The 22,163-nt window shown below is 31.0% G+C and overlaps 1 protein-coding gene across 1 annotated transcript; it reads left to right on the forward strand.

The window, feature by feature from the left end:
• Nucleotides 1-1,025: 1,025 nt before the first annotated feature.
• Nucleotides 1,026-5,468, forward strand: LOC115959097 (chloroplast envelope quinone oxidoreductase homolog). The gene is made up of 4 exons (XM_031077400.1): nt 1,026-1,410; nt 2,819-2,960; nt 3,764-3,855; nt 4,579-5,468. The coding sequence occupies exons 1-4, from the start codon at nt 1,345-1,347 to the stop codon at nt 5,266-5,268; spliced, it is 990 nt and encodes a 329-aa protein (XP_030933260.1). The 5' UTR covers nt 1,026-1,344; the 3' UTR covers nt 5,269-5,468.
• Nucleotides 5,469-22,163: the final 16,695 nt, after the last annotated feature.

Here is a 22,163-nt window from a genome sequence, read left to right on the forward strand (position 1 = left end):
CATGCATGGTGGGCAAGTTCAAACCAAACCTTCTAGGCAGAAAATCAAGTTAGACAATCTCCTCCACATAAAAAATGAATACCAAAATTGTAAAACCATGTCAGCTCATCATTTTATAAAAGAAAAATATGCTATTCCGTTTGAACTCCAAGAGATCAACTTAAACCCAACCGATTATTCTAGGATTAATTACAAATCATTTCACATTTTTTCGCCACAAATATATGATGTGATAGAGTGTGGATGGTGGATAAAATTTTTTGAGTTGATATATAAGTAATAGACAATTACTCATAGCCTACCACATTAGAATTGTGACATAATTTGAGATCCAAAAATCACTTGTTGAACAATCCTTTTCTATCCGAATCTAAAATAATTGGCAGCCCTACCTAATTTTATTTTTCTAAACACACAATTTGATTGCTTACTAGGTCTAAATGAAAATGTCAATGACTTAACAACATGCACAAAGTTAATTACAAGGGCTGACCCCACAGTTCATCATTGAAGATCGTGTCCTCTAGTGGCCCTTTGGATCACTGCTGGTATGGTAGCATATGCTAGCTGATTAAGCTATTTAATAAAAAATGAAAAGAGAGACAGAGAGGGATTAAATTAACAGCTGTTTGATACCAACAGTACTACAGATTTCCCCATTTTTTCACTCAACCAAAACTTGGTAAAGTGAATGAGTGTGAATGGGGAAAAGAAAAAGTGGTAATTTTATAAAATAGTTCCATTAACGGATGCTTTTGTGGTAATGATTAATAAACCATTTTAGAAAAGTCTTAACATTATTTTTATGAGAAATATAAAAAGTCGTCAAAATAATTAATTATTTTTTTTCAATAAAAAGTTTTTAAAATTATTTTTTAAATTAATGTCTTTAGAGCATTTGTTGGTGGACAGAAAAAGGTTCATAAATTATTTACAGATAATCACTTCATTTCATTGCAAAATCATTGGGTATAAAATTGAGAGTCTTCTTAGATGTATTCATATCTTAAATATCTTATGGCTCATTTCATGTCAATACTCATTCTCTTACGTTTCACAGCTGCTGTGATGGTCATGCTAGAACTTCTCATTAAGATAATGTTACATTTTTTGCACACTACTCGGTCCAAAGTCAATGGCGTGGTGTTGTTATATAAGAAAACCCAATAGTATTAGTTTACTCAATTTTACTATCACCATTTTTACACGAAGTTCTTGCTCTACTATAAAGCCACCCCAAAAATTTTGAACAGAACTTCTATTATCTAGTCCTCTTCTTGTCCTACCTCACACACACACACACACACAAACTCATTAAGCTTTCCTTCTGTAAACTGAAAGAGTATGGCAGGAAAGCTTATGCACGCAGTTCATTACACTAATTGTGGTGGAGGACCCAGTGATTTGAAGGTTACTTCCATATCCATTTCTGTAATTTTCATGTTCTATAAGCAATTCATTCGTTTTTCATATGAAGAAAGTAAATTATCTTTCATTAGTTCACTTAGATTTCTTTTCTTTTTTTCCCTTCTCTCTATCTTATTTATAAGTTTTGTTTATGAGGTTCTTTCAAAATCAAAGTTTGAAAACTTTTATGTTAATTTCTTGTGATGGCTAACAAAGAATTTTTAGTGATGCAAGGGTTAGTTTGTGCTTTTCTTTTCTTTTTTCAGAAAAAGAATGTAATTAGTGGAGGAAAGAGTGTTTAATTAAAGGGTTTATTTGAGATCTACTTATTTTGCTGAAACTGAAAACTTTTTGTTGAAAGTACTGTAGATAAAGGTAAAAGTTAGCTGAAATAGTAAAGTATGACTCATGAATAATACCAAAATGTGTAGTGGAGCCCATAAATAATAACAAAAATAAACTGAATAGTAAAATAAGCTGATTTTTTAATTTAGAGTCAAACGCACACTAAATAATTAACTTTATCATTTCTTATGACGTAAACTTTTAAGATAATTAATAAGTTATTATGAAGTCGTAAAAAGAGGTCCTTAGTTCAAATTCAGGAATTCTATCTCCACCTTACATTTAGTTTAAAAAATAACCACATATTGGGTCCCATTTAATAAGGATAGTTTAAACTCACATGTATGAATGAAGAGTGTTAGATTAAATAATTAAATTCATTATTTCATCCTAACAGTATAAAATGATTAATTTTATGGTAAAAACGTTATTTCTCAGGTTTTCAGTTTTTATTGTCACCCAGTTTGGAGGATTTGACTTTTTTTTTCCTTGCCACCATATGCATTCATTGAGTAGCTGGAAACGTGCATACCCATGTGGACACGCTTAAATTTCTCTTTTTTGATCACAAGGGAGGTTTGGAAACTTTGCTAGTTTGTTGGTTACTTGTTTCATGGTTCATCTTAATTTCAAGTAAAGACATGCAATGTTTCTACGTTATAGTTGAAGTTGAAGATCACTTTTGAAATTTGAGAAAGGATTAAGTGAACTAAAGAACTAGTCAATGTTTCAAGATTAAGGTTAAGATTTTGAACTAAAAAACTAGTCAATGTTTCAAGGCTGAGTTGATGAAACATTGTATCTTTGAGCTTGTCACTTTCATTTTGCTCATCTTTTTTTCAAGAGCAATAAAGCTTTACATAATAAGCTATATATATTAGTGCATTTTAGTAAGATTTGGGTCCGATTTACTATTGGTTAATTGTTTAAAATACGGAAGAAAAGGGAGGGAATTTTTATTAATTTTTTGTTTTTGGGGTATGAGTCAATCAGAATAAACTTAAAAATGTACAAAAATCTAACTTTTATTGCAATTAATTTACTAATTATTTAATTGCTGGTACAGTATGTTGAAGTCCCACTTCCCACTCCAAAAAAAGATGAGGTTTTGATTAAAGTGGAAGCAGCCAGTCTTAGTCCTATTGATTGGCTGATTCAGCAAGGCGGTTTGAAGCCTATGTTTCCTCGTGAATTACCTCAAATACCTGGTATTTTTTTACCTTTTTTATTCCTTTACCTAGATATTACCATATATCTCATAGCTGAAAGGATTAAGCTGTTAGATTGTTGTGAATTTCATCAACCATTATTATTTGAATTCAAATGAAGTCATCTGATACAATAATAAATTACAATTTGTTTTAAAAGTTTAAACAAGTAGAGAAAAAATAAAAAAATAAAATATAACCATTTAACCATTCTCATAATAATAGGTGATGTGTTTCCATACGTTCATTTACGTCTATAGGTTCAAATTTTCTCTCAAATCAAAATTTTAGCTTGTGTTGTTATGTTGAATTCTAACACTAACTTTGTTAGAATAAATAATTACACAATTTTGCTCTTACTTCTTATCGACTCAAGTTTTTTAGGCGAAAGTGCAATTATTATATATCAAAACAGGCCTTTTGTATTTCGACCTGCTCATTGAAGAGAAATCTTGAACTCACATATGAAGAAAATGCTAGAATAATATTTCATGATTATAAGTTTTCTACTTTCCAAAATGTTTAAGTTTTGGATCAATGGTAATTTATGTGACTTACTTATGACCATCAAATACTGATTAGGGGTATTACCCTAAAAAATGAGTTATTTCTTGTATATTAAATTTATTCAATTGAATGTCCAAGTTTCATGATAGTTAATTGTGTGTTCTAAATTTTCTGGAAGCATTGCAAAATTATTCAATTATATATATAAGTTGATTCAAATGCTTTTTTGTTTAAACAAAATGTATTTATTTTTAATTAATTTTTTTTATTATTGAAAATATTCTTTGTTGGAACAGGTACTGATGTTGCAGGAGAGGTCGTAGACGTTGGATCAGGAGTCAAAAATGTCAAACCTGGTGATAAAGTCATAGCTATGCTTGGTTTTGCTGTTAAGTCCTCGTACTTGTTTCACTAATTTTGTTAATGGGTATTGTTTATTTTACGCAGTGAGTTACTTTAATCATAAACTGAAAATGTGACTTTAAGATACGTTCTCAATTTTAAAAGTAAAAGTGTGTGTAACACATTATGTGCAAGAAGTTTTCTTGTTGATTAGAGATTTTATTTTTAATTTCTAAGATTGTTCTTATGGGCTAAAGGGAAAGGGTATGGGAAAATTCATAATAATGACCTCTACTTCATGACATGTAGTTTCCAATTAAAAAGAGGAAACTATAGAATAAAACAATTTTTAAAAAATTCTCATGATGAAGAGGATTACCTTTAAAATGAATAGTTAATGTTACAACTTAGAAGTTCTACAAAAATTATATATTCTACTTTTAGTATTAAATATTATGCTCTACATACCAGAGTTTAAAATGAATTAAAAAAATAGACATATGACATATTATAATTAGTAAAACATAAAGTAAAACACTAAAAATAAAACAGAAGATTTATTTTTTATAAATCATTTTCTATTATGAGTGAATTATCTAAGCTTTAGGGATTATAAGCAATGTTGGGAAATTGCATATGCATGCACATTGGCAAATCCAATTGTGCTGAATTTACATTTATCTTGATGATTATATGCTTGACCAGCACCATACACACGCCTTAGTTATTGATTCAAGTACATCCATCTTTGCATTTTATACATTGACAGAATGGAGGTGGACTAGCTGAGTTTGCTGTGGCTAAGGCGAACTTGACAGTAATTAGGCCATTAGAAGTTTCAGCAGCTGAAGGTGCAGGCATACCGTCGGCTGGTATAATGGCTCACCAAGCTCTCACCGACTCTGCGGGTCTCAAGCTTGATGGAGCCGGAAAGCCCACAAACATTCTCATCACTAATGCCTCAGAAAGTGTTGGTAACTATGCAATTCAACTAGCAAAGCTTGGAAATGCACATGTTACAGCAACCTGTGCACCTGAACACATTGACCTTGTCAAGAGCTTAGGTGCTGATGAGGTTGTTGACCAAACCACCCCAGATGGGCAAGCTCTGAAAAGCCCATCTGGTAAGAAATATGACATAGTGATTCACTGTGGTGAACCAACTTCTTGGTCAACTTTTGAGCCTCATTTGGCTTCAAATGGAAAGATATTTGATGTAAAGCCTACACCTAGTTCCATTAAGGCTTATGCTCTAAAGAAACTTACTTTCTCAAAGAAGCAGCTAATTCCAGTTCTCTTAAGTTGCAAGGCTGAGAATATGAATTTTCTTGTCAAGTTAGTCAAGGAAGGGAAGGTGAAGACAGTGATTGACTCCAAGTACTCGTTGAGCAATCCTGAAGATGCTTGGGCAAAGAATGCTGAAAACAAAATTTTTGGGAAGATCATTCTGGAGCCTTAGGCAATTAAACATATCACATATATGCCTCGATGATGAGTTGCTGAAATTTGTGTCTAAAATGTTGTTCAAGGGCCACATAAATGTGTCAAGTACACTATTGCATTTTATTATGTGTAATTTGTCTTGTATGTTGCTACGACTTCAATATTAATTGTAAACGTTGATGTTTGGGTTTCATATCCATCTTTTCGTTCTGGTCATGTTTGTTCTTAAACGCAGATGTTATTTTCAGAGATTCATTGTTGGGAATAGGGATATTATTTCAAACTATGAGAACAGTTGTAAAATTAATACTCAATTTATAGAAAAAGAAAAATTGCAATTCTGGCCTCAATGGAGATAAGCAAGTGTGTTCGGTCGGTGTTGTTGGGTCAGGGTTATGGATTTTTCTAGATCAAACCGAACTATTTGTTTTTTGCTTTATTTAGCCTGGGGATGGCAACAGCAAAAAATAAATTAAAGTACTACAAAAAATGCATAATTTTTTCCACAGCTACCTTACGTGGCTGACTGTGAATGGTAGAGCAAAATTAATAGGTCCATATGAAAGTGATAAGTAGTCATAGTATAGGAAAGTTGTTGCAAAAAATGTGTATTTTTTGTGCTAATAGAAGAACTCTGGCAACGAACAAGGTAGGGTTTGGATTATAGGTGTCGTGTCCTTGCCCCCTCATCACTTTGGGGCAAGAGCAAGACTAGTCAAGTAATAGGAGGGCGGGTTGGAGGTATTTTGTCGTTCTAAATGAGGTGGCTTCAACATTAATAAAATAGAAATGAAAGTAAGCATGACGGTGTTAAAAAAAGAAAAAAACAAGTGTTTTTTTTTTTAGAAGGCCAACCAAATCTCATTCATTTATGAAACAGCAATGGTCAAAATACAAAGCTTCTAAAGCATGTGGTGGAGATTCTTCCAACCATACAATTTCATAATCTATTTGTTTAGCATACTTAGCGAATGAATGGGCAATGGAATTGGCACTCTGCTTAGCATAACTAACAGAAAACTCTTGTTCCCATAAAATAATAATAATAATAATAATAAAAATACAGAAAACTCTTGTAAGCTCATCGCCATACAACAGATATCCTTTGAGATATTAATATAATATGTACAAAATATAAATCATAAAATAATATATATAATTTAAAATTATATGTTTAACTAAAACATATATATCGCTCAAAATAAAAACTAAAACATATGTATACACACACATTCGGGATGTAGAAAACCCCATGTACAGATTCATTAAAAAAATAATAATAATTAAAAAATTAAAAAAAAGAAAAAAGAAAAAGAAAACCCGTGTACGGTACTGCGAGTTAATTAAGCAAGGAGAGTTATTTTTGCCATCGCCGTTAGTATTTAGTATTTACCTTGACATTGAACAAGTGAAGTGGACCTCGAGTCGAATAGGCCTAAATTGGCGCAATTTGTTTCAATCAGGACCAATCAATTTCGAACCTTTTTGTTGGGCTCTTTTAGTGCCTTTTATTGTTTCATCTTTATAAGTTTAGCCCTAAATGATAAAGTTGGACTTAAAAGTTTCTAAAATTAAATCCAGATTTGAATTTTCTGATCAATTATAAGAACACTAGCATCTAGAGATGCAATGTGCGCACCAAAAAAAAAAAAAAAAAAATTTGCATCCTTAAATACCACTTTATCTATTTTACCAACTTATTTTACAACTTACCCAACATCTTAATTCTTATTTTTATATACAACCCAATAAAATAATATAAAATATTATTTTCTCTCTTTCCTCCTACACTCTTTTTCTCTTCACACACAACCACAAGATTACTTTTTTTTTTTTCTTTACAACTTATGAATAGTAAGGTTGTATATATGCAACCTTAGCAAGGTTGCAAATTTTTTATAAGTATACAAACCTAGATGAAGTGGGTTTTGGGTATCTTGGATTGTAAAATAACAATTGGGGGTGTTTACACCCCAATGCTAGTGCCCTAATCAACGTATAAAATATATTTTTTCAAAAAAAAAAAAAAAAAGAGCCTAAAATTGAAAATTAAATATTTACAAATTTAGGAATGGCAACGACAAAGCAAGATCTCTTTGGGATGGGAGCGAAACAAGTCAGAAGGCAAGGGGAGCAAGTTGAAGGTACTTCACCATTCCAAACGAGGTGGTTTTGACATTAATAAGATAGAGATGAAAAAGAAATCAAAGTGACACCAATGAGAGTGCCCAAAAAAAAAAAAATTGTATTGGGGATGGCAATAGAATATGTACAAAAATTAATTACAAGAGGATAGGTATAAAAAAAATGAATTATATTTTTTTTAATATTTATTAAACAAAAAACATATATATATATATATATATATATATAGTGTTGGGCTCTTTTATTTAAAACGGTCCAAATCAGGACTACTCAATTTAATTAGGGCCAATCAATTTCAAGCCTTCTTGTTGGGCTCTTTTGGTGTTATTGGGCGTTTTATTGTTTGATCTTTTTAAGTTTGGGCCGAAATATGCTTGGATTTTCCTATCAATGACATTGAGCCTATAAAATATACTTTCAAAATATATATATATATATATATATATATTCTAGCCTAAAATTGGAAACTGAATATTATAAGCAAGGGTAACTTACAAAAACTTTCCTTGTAGTTTAGGAAAGTGATACTTTGACCCTTAACTTAATGGAAATGACACTTCCATCCCTTAAGTTTTGAAGGAAATCAATGAATTAATCATTTTTTTTTTTTTTTTTTTTGAGAATCAATGAATTAATCATTCTGTTAATACTACTATACTAGTTGTGGGGGCCAGTTAATCAAGAAGTACTGTTAAGGCTGTACTAATTGGGCCATAGGCCCAATCTGAGGACATTAGACCATTCGAGGATGTCCAAATGAAATTATAAGAGGAATGGAGTAAAGAGAAGAGTAGAGATAATAAGAGATAAATCCAACGAATGTCCGAGGAGAAAAGCCATCTCGGTAACAAGGGTCCGAGGTCAGTAAGAGTGCCATATCATCATGGACCTTCTTCGAAGTTACATCACAACTAAGGGTTGGACGTTAGACAAGGGGTAAGAAAAGAAAAGGGCAAACAAATATCTTCAAAAGCTACTACCTCCGTATTAAATGCCTCTCAACCAACTCTCTAGCTATATTAATGTGGAGGTGATGCCTGAACAGTGGTCAAACAGTCTTACAGCTACTAGTTGATGGTTCTGGGAGGGGTTGGATGGGACAGAATGGAGTTCCCTGAATTTAACCTACACGTGTGTGGTAGGGATGATACCAAGATTGTAGTATATAGTATGGGAAGATGTACTAGAAAGAAAAAGGGGATCGAGGAAGAAATCCAAAAAACTTTTTCAATAAGACTGTGAACTATTGTAAAATTGAAAAAGAACAAGACAATATAATATAAGCTCCTCAAGCCACTCTGAAGACAGATTTTCCTATCTTACTTGTGTTTAGTAGCCTCAAATCAGCAAATTTTATCGTTTTTCTTCTGGAGTATATCTAGTTCTTTCATCCACGCTCTATAAATTTATTGTTTGGGCTTCTTGGGCTTAAACCCAATCATGTATTGGGTTCAATCCAATTCCAGTCCCTACACTAGTAATAGAATATTTTAAATTTTGAAAAATTGGTGAATTGTTCATGTAGTAGTACTGTAAGAATTTCAGTGGGAAAGAGAGAATTACTAGAGGTAGATGACTTGTAGATCTACTAGGAGTTGCTATAGGAATTGTGCGTTTTTTTTTTTTTTTTTTTTTTTTTTTTTTTATTTTAAGTTTGATGTCAAGAAAAATAATATTTAATCTTAAATCTTTCACTAACCAGTTAGGTTTGGTCAAATGGAATTTTTTCAAAAATTAGAATATTATGTTACTGTTATTATAAAATGATTAATTTATTGACTTCTTCAAAATCTCAAATAACTAGAGACCGAGTGTTATTTTTCTTAGGTTTGAGGGAGTAACAACTTCTCCAAATCTTAAGATAGGTTTTTGTAATTTACACCCCAAAAAAAATATTATATATATATATATATATATATATATGTCAAATTCCCAAAGGCCCAAAATTCACAAATCCAGTCCAAATTCACAATGGAGGAAAACTTTTCAAGAAATGGAAAATATTGTGCATAAAATGACTTATTATTCGAATAATTATTTGAAGCAAGTGTACATAGACTAACTGGGGACAACTAGAATGCGAATAGTATAGCAACAAACCAAGGATCGAAGGACTTGTACTATTCCCTCATATCCAAAGAGTAATTCATTTTAGAAGTAAACTATATATGACATCGAAAGGTAGTGTCACTTTTAGAAGTGCATGCAAATGTGTTTGGCAAACTTATTAGTTACTGCAATGTTGATTAGGCCCTTAGTGATTGCTGGTAATGTGGCTTTCTGCAGAGTCGGAAGACTTGGAACTCGGATCCTTTGGTGTGCCAGAAACGCCGAGAGGGATTTTGGGTGCTTGGCAAGGACGGACGCAGGTGGGGCTCAAGGGGGCTCAGGTCCTCGGGGTTTAACACTTTTTTATTATTATTTAGTTAGCCCCTTTCAAAACCTTAGATCCACCTTCTCCTCAATAAACTAAATTAGTCTCATCCAGAAACACCGAGAGGGATTTTGGGTGCTTGGTAGGGACGGATGCAGGAGGGGTTCAAGGGGGCCCGGGTCCCCCAAGGTTTAACCCTTTTTTTTTTTTTTTTTAGGTAGCCCCTTTCAAAATCTTAGATCAACCTTCTCCTCAATAAGCTTAACTAGTCTCATCCAAATAACAACTATCCAACTCAAAAACTTAACAAAAACATTAAAAATATTCACAATAGTGATTGTATTTTAGTATGTAAAAAAAAAAAAACTATTTTACTACCAAAAAACCAAAAAATTATGTGTTATTGGAGAAGTTAAAACTAAATTTTTTGCAACTACAGTAAACTAGTACAAATACCAGTTAACTATAACAAGTTGTTAAAAATAAAATACAATATTTTATTAAGATTATATTTCTTCCTTCAATTAAAAAACTCAAATTCTCTCTTCTTTTATTATTTTAATGAGTTGTTTATATTATTTTAGATGAAGTGATAAAAAAAAAAAATATATATATATATATATATATATATATATTTGATATTGGATGTATTGTAAAGTGAGATGATAAAATAAATAAAGTAGTTTTTTGAAGTGCTAAGAGCTAAAAGTTTTAGCACAACCACTATGAATACTCTAACTTTAGCTATAAAATAAAAAAATAAAAAAAATCCTAACCAGTCTAGTATTAAAAAAAAAATTATTTTATTTTTGTTTTTGTCTTGTTGGTAAATGATTGCATCTTAATATATTTATAAACAACGATTTTGAATATTTATAATTTTTTAAATAATATATGAATTTTTTTTTCTTTTATACTTCGACCTCTACTAGCTTAAAATCTTGGGTTCATACTGCTTGGCAATTGTGGCATTGAGTTTGAGGGCTTGACCAAAGTTGGGATTGTTGGCTTTGTCAATGCTAGAGTTGCATCCAAAATGTGGCGTGCTGCTAGCCTCATTTCCATGGTTGAGAGTGGCAATGCTAAAACCAAAAACAAAATGAAGATATGCTTATAGAAAGCCATGGCTAGCTAGCTTATACCTTTTTTTTTCTTAATTAAAAGATTGAGCAACTTCTATATAGCATGTGTTTTTGATTAGCAACACATACCAATTGGGTTTTTATAGAGAGAATGTGTTTGAACTTTGAAGACTCTTAAAGATTTTTTAAGCAAAATTGTAAAGTTAATGAGTTGTCACCACGGAATGGTTTAGAAAGGATTGGTTACATAGTTTACCTTCTTCTCTTGGATTGGTTGCAATTTCAATTATAAGCCAAGTTAGACGAATGGCTTCAACTCACGTTGCAATTTTTTTATTTTTAGGAAACAGTAATACTTATCAAAACACACAAACACAAAAATAGTACATAGAGTTTTTTAAACAGGCTTATAATAAATTACATAACTAGAGTACCACTACAAAAAGGGCTTAACCTTTGTAGTAGTAGCCTGAGGTTATAAAGATTGAAAATCTAACACACACAACCAATGTGGGATAAATATCCCTTTTTTTTTAGGAAACAATAATACTTATTAAAACACACAAATAATTGTGAAATAGTTGTGAAAATTGGTATGTAATTGGTTGTGGTTCTAGAATAACTCAAATTATTAGGTCAACTAGAAGTATAGGTGGTGAACAGGCAAGTCGGGTCGGGCAAAGTTCAGGTTGAAAACTGGTTCAGGTAAAAAAAAACAAGTCATTTTAACCAGGTTAAAAACAAGCCGGGTCAATTGGGTTGCAGGTTGGATCGGGTCGACCCATATTTTTCACATTAATTTTTTTATTAAAAAAGATATGTATTTGCGACTTTGTAAGTAAAAAAAAGAGTCATTTTAAGTAGGTTAAAAACAAGCCAGGTCAATTGAGTTGCAGGTTGGATCGGGTCGACCCATATTTTTCACATGAATTTTTCACATGAATTTTTTTATTAAAAAAATTATATGTATTTGCGACTTGATAAGTCATGCAACAAATTACTTGGTGCGAAATACATAACTTGGTTGGAATTCACCACCCATATCAAGAAAGAGCTTAGGTTAACAAATTAATACTTGATCATTAATTATTAAATTATACAAATCCTAACATTTTTAATCAAAACAAATAGCACAAACACAAAGGAGACTAATCTACCCTTTGAAAATCTAAAATTAAAATAAATAAACAAGTTTCACTTCTACATAATATCAACATTCCAAAATATAAAACAAAATTACAAATACCCAATTGGCTAGCTAATTTGACAAAGAATAAAAAACATAAATAAATAAAAAACTTGAAAACTAATCTAATATCTTGAAAAATAATCTAATAGTTGTGTTTACTTTCAGATACACTGTAATTGGCACTCTATTGGAATATACATCAAAATTTGATTGTTTACTTATTTAAACATGATCATATTATGTTATTGATAAGCAATATACACTCCAAAAATTATCATCTTTTATTTTGGCTATCAACTGTTAAAAAACATACCTAAGTATCTATAATTTATACATAATTTTATTGATATACTTTAGGTTTACTCTTTTTACACTTATAAATACTTCTCATACATGTCTATAATTTCAAATATATGTGTTAAATTTACTGTGACTAGATTATCTTGATATGTGCTTTGTCATTTAATATCTAAAAATATTTACTTATCGCGTTATTGAAGCAAGAAGAATGCCTCTTAATCATCATCATCTTTCAATTTGTTTGCATGCAACAAGATGAAAGTCTCAATTGTTTTCTTAAGACCATTATATTTGAATGGCGTTAAATATAAATACATTTTTTTAATAGCATCATTCAAAAAAATTATGTTTATTTGAAAACAAAATCATGTGCATTTATATTTATTAATTGAGTTTGGGTTGTGTAGTGTAAAGCCCATAACAAACAAGTAAACCAACTATGTCTTAATTTTATTAGTTTTTTACCATAAAAAATAAAATTTTAAAAATGGTCATTCACAAGTTAGCTGGGTCGGGTCGGGTTGACCCAAAAAAATAGGATGGGTCAACCCCTTTTGTTCGAGTCAAAAAATTAGAGTTTGGATCAAGTCAACAAATTCTGATCTTTTGCCATGTCTAACTGGAAGAACCAGTGAAATTGGTAATGTCACCTAAGTAAGTGTGACATGGTTTTTTTTCTTCTATTTCTTTGTGGAGGGTTTTAATTTATTTAATTTGTTTATTTGGATATTATAATATATATATATATATATATATTTATTTATTTATTTATATATATTAATAGGTAAAACTCAAAGAAAGTCAAATTAGAATTACAAATTAGAGTCCAATTTTGTGCTATGTGTCTAGATTTATGTGGGGAGCACATCATAATTATCTTTCTAAGTGTTCAATTCAATTTATTGTTTCCCATAGCTAGGACGTTAAGCAAAACAAACAGACACAACATGCAATGCAATTTTAACATGGACCGGCCTAAGGGTAGGTTCTAAGTCATTACGTTGTAGGGTGGGTTTGTTGTTTCATTGTTTTCCATAGCTAGGACGTTACACCTTCCAACTTGTAATGTAATGAACATTGCATTGGTCCAAACAACATGGTTTGTCCTTTACAGTCAGTAGGAAATGATCCAGTGACTCTAGGTACCCGAATCTAATGAAGACCGGTGATCCATGGTTACTACCACCACATTTGTTGAAAAGGGTGCATACATATTTGTTGTTTTGATGGCACACACTATGACAGTTAGGGAAAGCTCTTAACAAACAATACATACAACAAAATATCATACAATATCTCAACAAACATAAATAAACAAACAAACAACAATATCATGCAAGACCATGCGAAAAGAGGGTACACATTTGGTCACTTAAGTATAATACGAAGCTTAGCCCTCGACATCCCCAGTGGAGTTGCCACTATGAGAGACTATGAAAATTTGGGTGCTCTCAAAAAAGAGATTTGCGGGTGCTTTTAAGGGCATCTCTTTTTTGGGTAAGTGGTGTGGAGTCGTCACTTATTTTTTTATACAAAAAAATAAGAAAAAAAATTAAATACAACTTTATATGACTGAAAATACATTGATTGAATAAAAAAATACAAATTTAATAAATTGATTATTACATGGCCTTGGGTCCTACTTACAAACTACCAAAGAATTACATGACCTTTTGTCCTAGTTACAATCTACCAAAAAAAAAAAAAAAAAAAACAAAGATAAAGCCTAGGTCTATCTATCCAAAGACACTAAATTTGGAGGCTAGGTTACGGAATGAGAAGGTGTTAGGCACCCATTCCGCCTAGACAGAGTCTGGTCTTCTAGACTCTCATGACCAATGTACCCCTTTATGCATGATATGAATGATATGTTGCATACATGAAACATATAACTAAACTAAGTCACATACATCTATTTTATGAACATGTCCTCTTCTTTGTTAAAAATTCAAATCTGTTGTTGTGAAAAAAAAAAAAAATTGATTTGGTTTTAAAAAAATCAGATTTGTTTTTGTATATGTAAAAAAAAATAGTTTTTGGTGAAGAAAAAAAATCAGATCTGTTTTTTTAAGTAAAAAAAAACTCTTTTGGTTCAAAAAAATTAGATTTGTAGAAAGCTTTTAAAAAATCAGATCTATTTTGTTATGTGAAATAAAAATCTTTTTTTCTTTTCTAAGAAGAGAACTACATTCATGAAATAAACCTACGCTACTTGTATCAAACAAAACAAACATGACATTACTACTCATGACTTTCTTTTTTATTTCAAAATCTACTATGTTTAAAAATTTAGACCTATATCTTAAAGAAGATATAGATCAGTTTTTAAATTAAAAAAATTCAGATTTGCATCTAAGGAAGATATAGATCAGTTTTTATGTAAAAAAAAAAAAAAAATTCAGATTTGCATCTAAGGAAGATGCAAATTAGTTTTTGTATTAGAAAAAAATTCAAATCTGCATCTAAGAAAGATGCAAATCATTTTTTATGTTAGAAAAAATTCAGATTTACATCTAAGAAAGATGCAAATCAGTTTTTATGTTGGGAAAAATTTTGATTTACATCTAAGGAAGATGCAAATCAATTTTTGTATTAGAGGAAAAATTCAGATCTGCATCTAAGGAAGATGCAAATCAATTTTTGTGTTAGAAAAAATTCAAATTTGCATCTAAGGAAGATACAAATCTGTTTTTATATTAGTGAAAATTCAGATCTGCATCTAAGGAAGATACAAATCTGTTTTTTTTTTTTTTTTTGGAAAAAAAATGCTTATGAGCAGATTTTTGAAATTCAAAAGAGAAACTATAACAACAAAAGAATTAAGAACATGTTTTCAAGGAAAAATTTAACAATACATGGCATCCACATCAGAAATTAAAAAAAAAAAAAAATCCTAAATCTATTCATGCATCACCAATCAAAATTTATAAAGAAGATTAAAAAAAAGAAAAAAAGAAATTCACTACCTCTTGCATGCGTGCTCTTCGTTGTGAATGGATATTTTAGGATTCAAAGAAATTTATTCAATTATCTTTGAAGCCTAATACATTTTGCTTACAATAAAGAAATTCCTAACACTAGAGCCTCCAAAACGTCTTTAATGTAAGAGAGAAAATATTAGATAAGGGATTCTAAAAAAAGGGGAAATCTGAGAACATGAAAAAGTCTCCTGAATTCTAAGATCCAGCCTCTATTTATAGAGGTTGGGAGGCTCGAAAAAATAGCTAGATGACCAGAATATGAACTGGGATGCATCCTTATCTCTAAAAATCGAAATGGATGTGTTTTATCTTGTTCTAAGTGCCCTTGGGCCGAGGCTTGATTTTGTGCCATTCGGCTCTCCAAAAGTTTCGAATGGGTGCTAGGCCCGCTTTCAAGTTTCAATTCGTTTTGGACTCCTTTTTTTAGATTTTTTGGAACCAAGACTTGCACTTAGATGCATTTTTAATCCATATTCTAAAAAGTTAAACTCTTTTCTAGATAATTCAGGTCTTTTCAGCAACAATTATCTTGTAGATAAATACTCTAAAAAGTCTTGATTATCCTCAATTTTGTAATTATTTGATTATCCCCCTTTATTCTCATGCAAACAAGCCTATTTTTGACACTAACTAACAACCAATCACAAAATTATTTAATTAATTTTAATTGTTTAACCAATCAGAATTAATTTAAATTAATCATGCGTGGTTGATTTTACCTAGACATAATGCATGCTGACCGTGCAAACTTGATCATACGATATCTTTCGATCGGACAGTCCGATTTGGAAACTGGGCATACTGTCGGAACCATTAGAATCTCAAGATCATTTTTATGATATGCAATGAACAAATTTAATGCATGTAATGCAATCATTATTTTTGGGTACACGAATGGTCATTCTAGTCATCTTCCTCAATTAAATCATAGGTGCAAAATCGAGTGTCTATAGTTGTAATTTTAGTTGGCTCAAAAGAAAAGCAAATGAGTTAGCTTATGCCTTCGCAACCCTTTTTCCTTAAACAGTGTGATGACGTAACACGTAGTTCTCTAGTTATAGTCACCATTTGTAGAAAATGTTAGAAAAAATGAGGAATACCAAATTAGAATGTAAAATAAAAATATTTTCATTAGATTTTATGAAAGTGCTATTTATTACTATAAATTTTAGGAGTTGCATATAATAGCTTATGTAAAAAGAAAGCAAGTTGAACTACAATAGTTTCACTAGAGCAAGGGAGCAAGGGTAGCTACAATAGAAATAGAGACAAACTTTGATCAAATTATCCATTGCTATAGTACACAAGTTACAGTTGCACTCATGCATATGGCACCCATTCAATTAAGTGGTTCTTAAGTAAATAAAACTTTAGACACATTTGACACTGTAGTCAAACTTAAGTAAAAAATGCTCAAACCCATCACTATATCAATTAAGAGAATCAAAACTAAATGGAAAAAAATTACACAGAAAGATGAACCTTAGTGAGGATGTTTATCCAAAAGATCCATCCACGCTTTTGAATCTTCAATCTCTATTGGTGATTGGAAGTTTCGCAAATTAAAAAAAAAAAAAGACTAAATATAAATCTTCAAAATTTGATTGTAAACTTATTTAAACATGGTCATATTATGTTATTGATAAGCAATATACACTCCAAAAAATATCATCTTCTATTTTTAAAAGCCTTTTATTTTTGGCTATCAACTGTTAGAAAACATGCCTAAGTATCTATAATTTGTACATAATTTCATTGATATACTTCGGGTTTACTCTTTTTACACTATGAATATTTTTCATACATGTCTATAATTTCAAATATATGTGTTAAGTTTACTGCAACTAGATTATCTTGATATATGCTTTGTCCTTTAATATCTAAAAATCTTTACTTATCGCGTTATTGAATCAAGAAAAATGCCTTAATCATCATCTTTCAATTTGTTTGCATGCAACAAAATAAAAGTCTAAATTATTTTCTTAAGACCATTATATTTGAATGGCATTAAATATAAATACATTTTTTTAACAGCGTAATTCAAAAAAAAAATTATTTTTATTTGAAAACAAAATCATGTGCATTTATATTTATTAATTGAGTTTGGGTTTTGCAATGTAAAGCCCATAACAAAAAAGTAAACCAACTATGTCTTAATTTTATTAGTATTTTACCATAAAAAATAAAATTTTTAAAAGGGACAATTCACAAGTTAGTTGGGTCGAGTCAGGTTGACCCGAAAAAAATAGGATGGGTCAAGGGTCAACCCTTTTTGTTTGAGTCCATTTCCGCCAACTTTTCTTCTTCTTCTTCTTTTTATTTATTTATTTATTTAATGCTGTTAGAAGGAAATGGTTGACATGTTCATATCGTGTCGGCGCAAGTGCACTGAAGTTAAGCCTTACCCTTGGTAGAAATCCCTTAAACTTCTTTCATATGATATATTTCTGCATATTTGTCTGTTATGGGCGGATTATCCGAGTTTTAGGTTTGGCTGGGGTGATTTTGGGAGAGATGGAAAAGTGAAAGAGAAAGGTAGAGATAAAATAATATTTTCATGTGTTTGGTTGTGGGAGAAAATATGAGAGAAAACTAGTGAGGCCTTAGGGTTTTCTCTCCAAGCCCACCAATATGCAATATGCCAATATCAGGAGAAAATTAGAGAGAAAAGGAAGAACAAAAAGTTCCACCCTTTTGGAAACATTTGTCTTCTTCTTCTTCTTCTTCTTCTTCTTCTTCTTCTTTTTTTTTTTTTTGGTTTAGTTATTATCTTCTTTTTCTATTAATTCTCATTTGTTTTTTTTTTTTTATTCATCTGTTTTGGCTTTTTTCCCACTAAAATTTTTTAATTGAGCTCTGTCAACAAGCTTTCACAAATTCGTATTAACAACTTTATCTTCTTCATTGCACTCTTTTATTTTTCTCTTTGGGCCGGTGCTTTTGCTTAGCCATAGTGTGACTCCCTCTACCACTAATATAACCAATATTTAATGGGATTTTTCCCACTCTTTCTTGGGCTCTTCATGAATTACTAAAGCCCAAATCAAGAATTTGTCTTGAATGAGTCTAATTTCATGGGGATCCTAGCTCGGTGGGAAGTGGGATTTTCACTATTGGGCTGAGTGTAATTAGTATTTTGGGACTTTTTATTATTATTTTTTTTATGGGAAGTATTTGGCGACTTAAAATGTCTATTAGTTCCCCCTTATTTATGAGAAAATAAATTCTAAAACCACAATCAGTTTTACATTTATTTTCACAACTATTTGATATGGCTAACTGTGAGTAGAAAAAAAAATGTGGTGGGTCCCTGTGAAAATAATAAGCAACCAATTACAGTCTATCATGTTAAATAGTTGTGAAAATTGATGTGTAATTTTTTTTTTTAATAAAAGATAGAATTCTACTCTAGCATAATCTAAGTGTATATGTGTGTGAATCTCCCTCCTGGAGACTTGAACCTCAGCCCTTACCCTCCACACTCTACAAGCACTTATACTTATGGAGTGACCATCGCACCAAGGGTGTGCGGTGGTGAAAATTGAAGTGTAATTGGTTGTGGTTCTAGAATAACTCAAATTATTAGGTCAACTAGAAGTAGAAGTGGCGAACGGGCAGGTTGGGTCGGGCAAGGTTCAGGTTGAAAATTGGTCCAGGTAAAATAAAAAAAAAAAAAAAAAGAGTAATTTTAAGCAAGTTAAAAACAAGCCAGGTCAATCGGGTTGCAGGTTGGATCGGGTCGACCCATATTTTTCACATGAATTTTTTTTTTTAAAAAATATGTATTTGCGACTTGGTAAATCATGCAACAAATTACTTGGTGTGAAATACATATCTTGGTTTGTATTCACGACCCATATCAAGAAAGAGCTTGGGTTAACAAATTAATACTTGATCATTAATTATTAAATTATACAAATCCTAACATTTGTAATCAAAATAAATAGCACAAACACAAAGGAGACTAGTCTACTCTTTGAAAATCTAAAATTAAAATAAATAAACAAGTTTCACTACTACACAATATCAATATTCCAAAATATAAAACAAAATTACAAATAATTAATTGGCCAGCTAATTTGACAAAGAATAAAAACATATAAAAAAAATTAAAAACTTGAAAACTAATCTAATATCTTGAAAAATAATCTAATAGTTGTGTTTGATACATTGTAATTGGCACTCTATTAAAATATACATCAAAATTTGATTGTAAACTTATTTAAACATGGTCATATTATGTTATTGATAAGCAATATACACTCCAAAAAATATCATCTTATATTTTTAAAAGCCTTTTATTTTGGCTATCAACTGTTAGAAAAACATGCCTAATAGTATCTATAATTTGTACATAATTTCATTGATATACTTCGGGTTTACTCTTTTTACACTATGAATACTTCTCATACATGTCTATAATTTCAAATATATGTAAGTTTACTGCAACTAGATTATCTTGATATGTGTTTTGTCCTTTAATATCTAAAAATCTTTACTTATCGCGTTATTGAAGCAAGAAAAATGCCTTAATCATCATCTTTCAATTTGTTTGCATGCAACAAAATAAAAGTCTTAATTGTTTTCTTAAGACCATTATATTTGAATGGCATTAAATATAGAATTGAGGAAAAAGAAAAAGAGGAAGAGAAAGGGCAACAAAGAAAGAGAAAGGAAAAAGAATTGGCTTCAGATTGTATTTGCTTGCGTTTTCAGTACACAATAGCCTCTCCTCTTATACACCAACTTCCAGCTGTCAATGACATCACAATCCTCTAACTAACTTCTAACTATCCTGGATTGACTAACTAACTCGTTTAACCCATGACATCACAATTCCCCCTTTACACTATACACTACAAGTCTGTCACATACGTGTACCAGATATAGGCACTTATGCACTTACTGATATAGGCCTTATGCACTTATACTACTTACACTACCAATACTACCATAGCCTTTTCAATACTACCATATACCGACATACAACCACACAGTATACAATATACCATCATACAAGCACACAGAACCATGCCTAACATAGACCAATTGAAACCTGAACTATTTGAAAAATAAAATTTTGTAAATATCTCGAGTCATCAATGATAATTAATTTTTTCGAATTACTTAAAATTTTAATTTTCATAAACTAGTATTCAACATGGTAAGTTGTTAACATTAGTCACCCACTAATCTCTTATTTGGCTATACATCGAGCAATCTCTGTCCCTCTCTGAATAGTTAGTCTGAGAAGTTTTATGCCTGAACTATGATATATATATATTTGATTCTCTATATAAAATTAATCTTGGTTTGGTTAATTAATTCATCAAATTAGGAATTCAATTTATCGAATTAACCTTATTTTGGTTAATATTAAATAAATTTATTTAATTGATATTTCATTATAAAAGGATCATTTAAATTTACTGCCTTAGGCGTCAAACTATATCAAACCAGCCGTGACTAGAATACCATGTATCAAATATATTTAACCACCATGTCACATGGAAGTAAATCCCTTGCTTGTGGAGACCCAAGGGTGTTTGACATCCTTTATTGGGTGGTCTAAGCCATGTGAGCTTTCACTCTAGGGAATTGATGGTGGCTTAGTGCCAATTGATGAATAAGGGGTCACGTGAATGGCTAACCTGGAAACCGACACCTAACGGTGGAGTACATACAAGACATGAGAAAGTGAATCTTGCTGACACCGATGTGTAATTCTAAAGGCTACTGATGCTTTAGTTAGAGACCTTATTAAAGGAAAATCTCTCTTTTAGAATAGCGATTTTTCGTACCTCTGTTCAAATTAGGTGGGATGTTTATGCATAGTGAGCTAAGTCCAAACCAAACCTTCTAGAAAATCAAGTTAGACAATCTCCTCCGCATAAAAAATGAATACCAAGATTGTAAATCCATGCCAGTTCATAATTTTATAAAAGAAAAATATTTTATCCCATTTGAGCTCAAAGAGATCAACTTAAACCCAGCCAATTATTCTAGGATTAATTACAAATTATTTCACACTTTTTTGCCACAATAATATATCATTAATGTTCCTCTCATCGCTAGTGTACCAGGGATAGTCATGTATAGTTCAAATTAGGTGGGTTGTTCATGCACAGTGGACTAGTCCAAACCAAACCTTCTAGGCGGAAAATCAAGTTAGACAATGTCCTCCGGATAAAAAATAAATACCAAGATTGTAAAACCATGTCAGTTCATCATTTTATAAAAGAAAAATATGTTATCCCATTTGAACTCAAAGAGATCAACTTAAACCCAATCAATTATTCTAGGATTAATTACAAATTATTTCACACTTTTTTGCCACAATAATATATCATTAATGTTCCTCTCATTGCTAGTGTACCGGGGATAGTCATGTAGTGTCCAAATTAGGTGGGTTGTTCATGCACAGGGGGCTAGTCAAAACCAAACCCTCTAGGCGGAAAATCAAGTTAGACAATCTCCTCTGCATAAAAAATGAATACCAAGATTGTAAAACCATGCTAGTTCATCATTTTATAAAAGAAAAATACGTTATCCCATTTGAACTCAAAGAGATCAACTTAAACCCAACCAATTATTCTAGGATTAATTACAAATTATTTCACACTTTTTTGCCACAATAATATATCATTAATGTTCCTCTCCCCGCTAGTGTACCGGGGATAGTCATGTAGTGTTCAAATTAGGTGGGTTGTTCATGCACAGTGGGCTAGTCCAAACCAAACCCTCAAGGCGGAAAATCAAGTTAGACAATCTCCTCCACATAAAAAATGAATACCAAGATTGTAAAACCATGCCAATTCATCATTTTATAAAAGAAAAATA

The sequence above is a fragment of the Quercus lobata genome, chromosome 9 (genome assembly GCF_001633185.2).
Source record: "Quercus lobata isolate SW786 chromosome 9, ValleyOak3.0 Primary Assembly, whole genome shotgun sequence".
Lineage (NCBI taxonomy): Eukaryota > Viridiplantae > Streptophyta > Magnoliopsida > Fagales > Fagaceae > Quercus > Quercus lobata.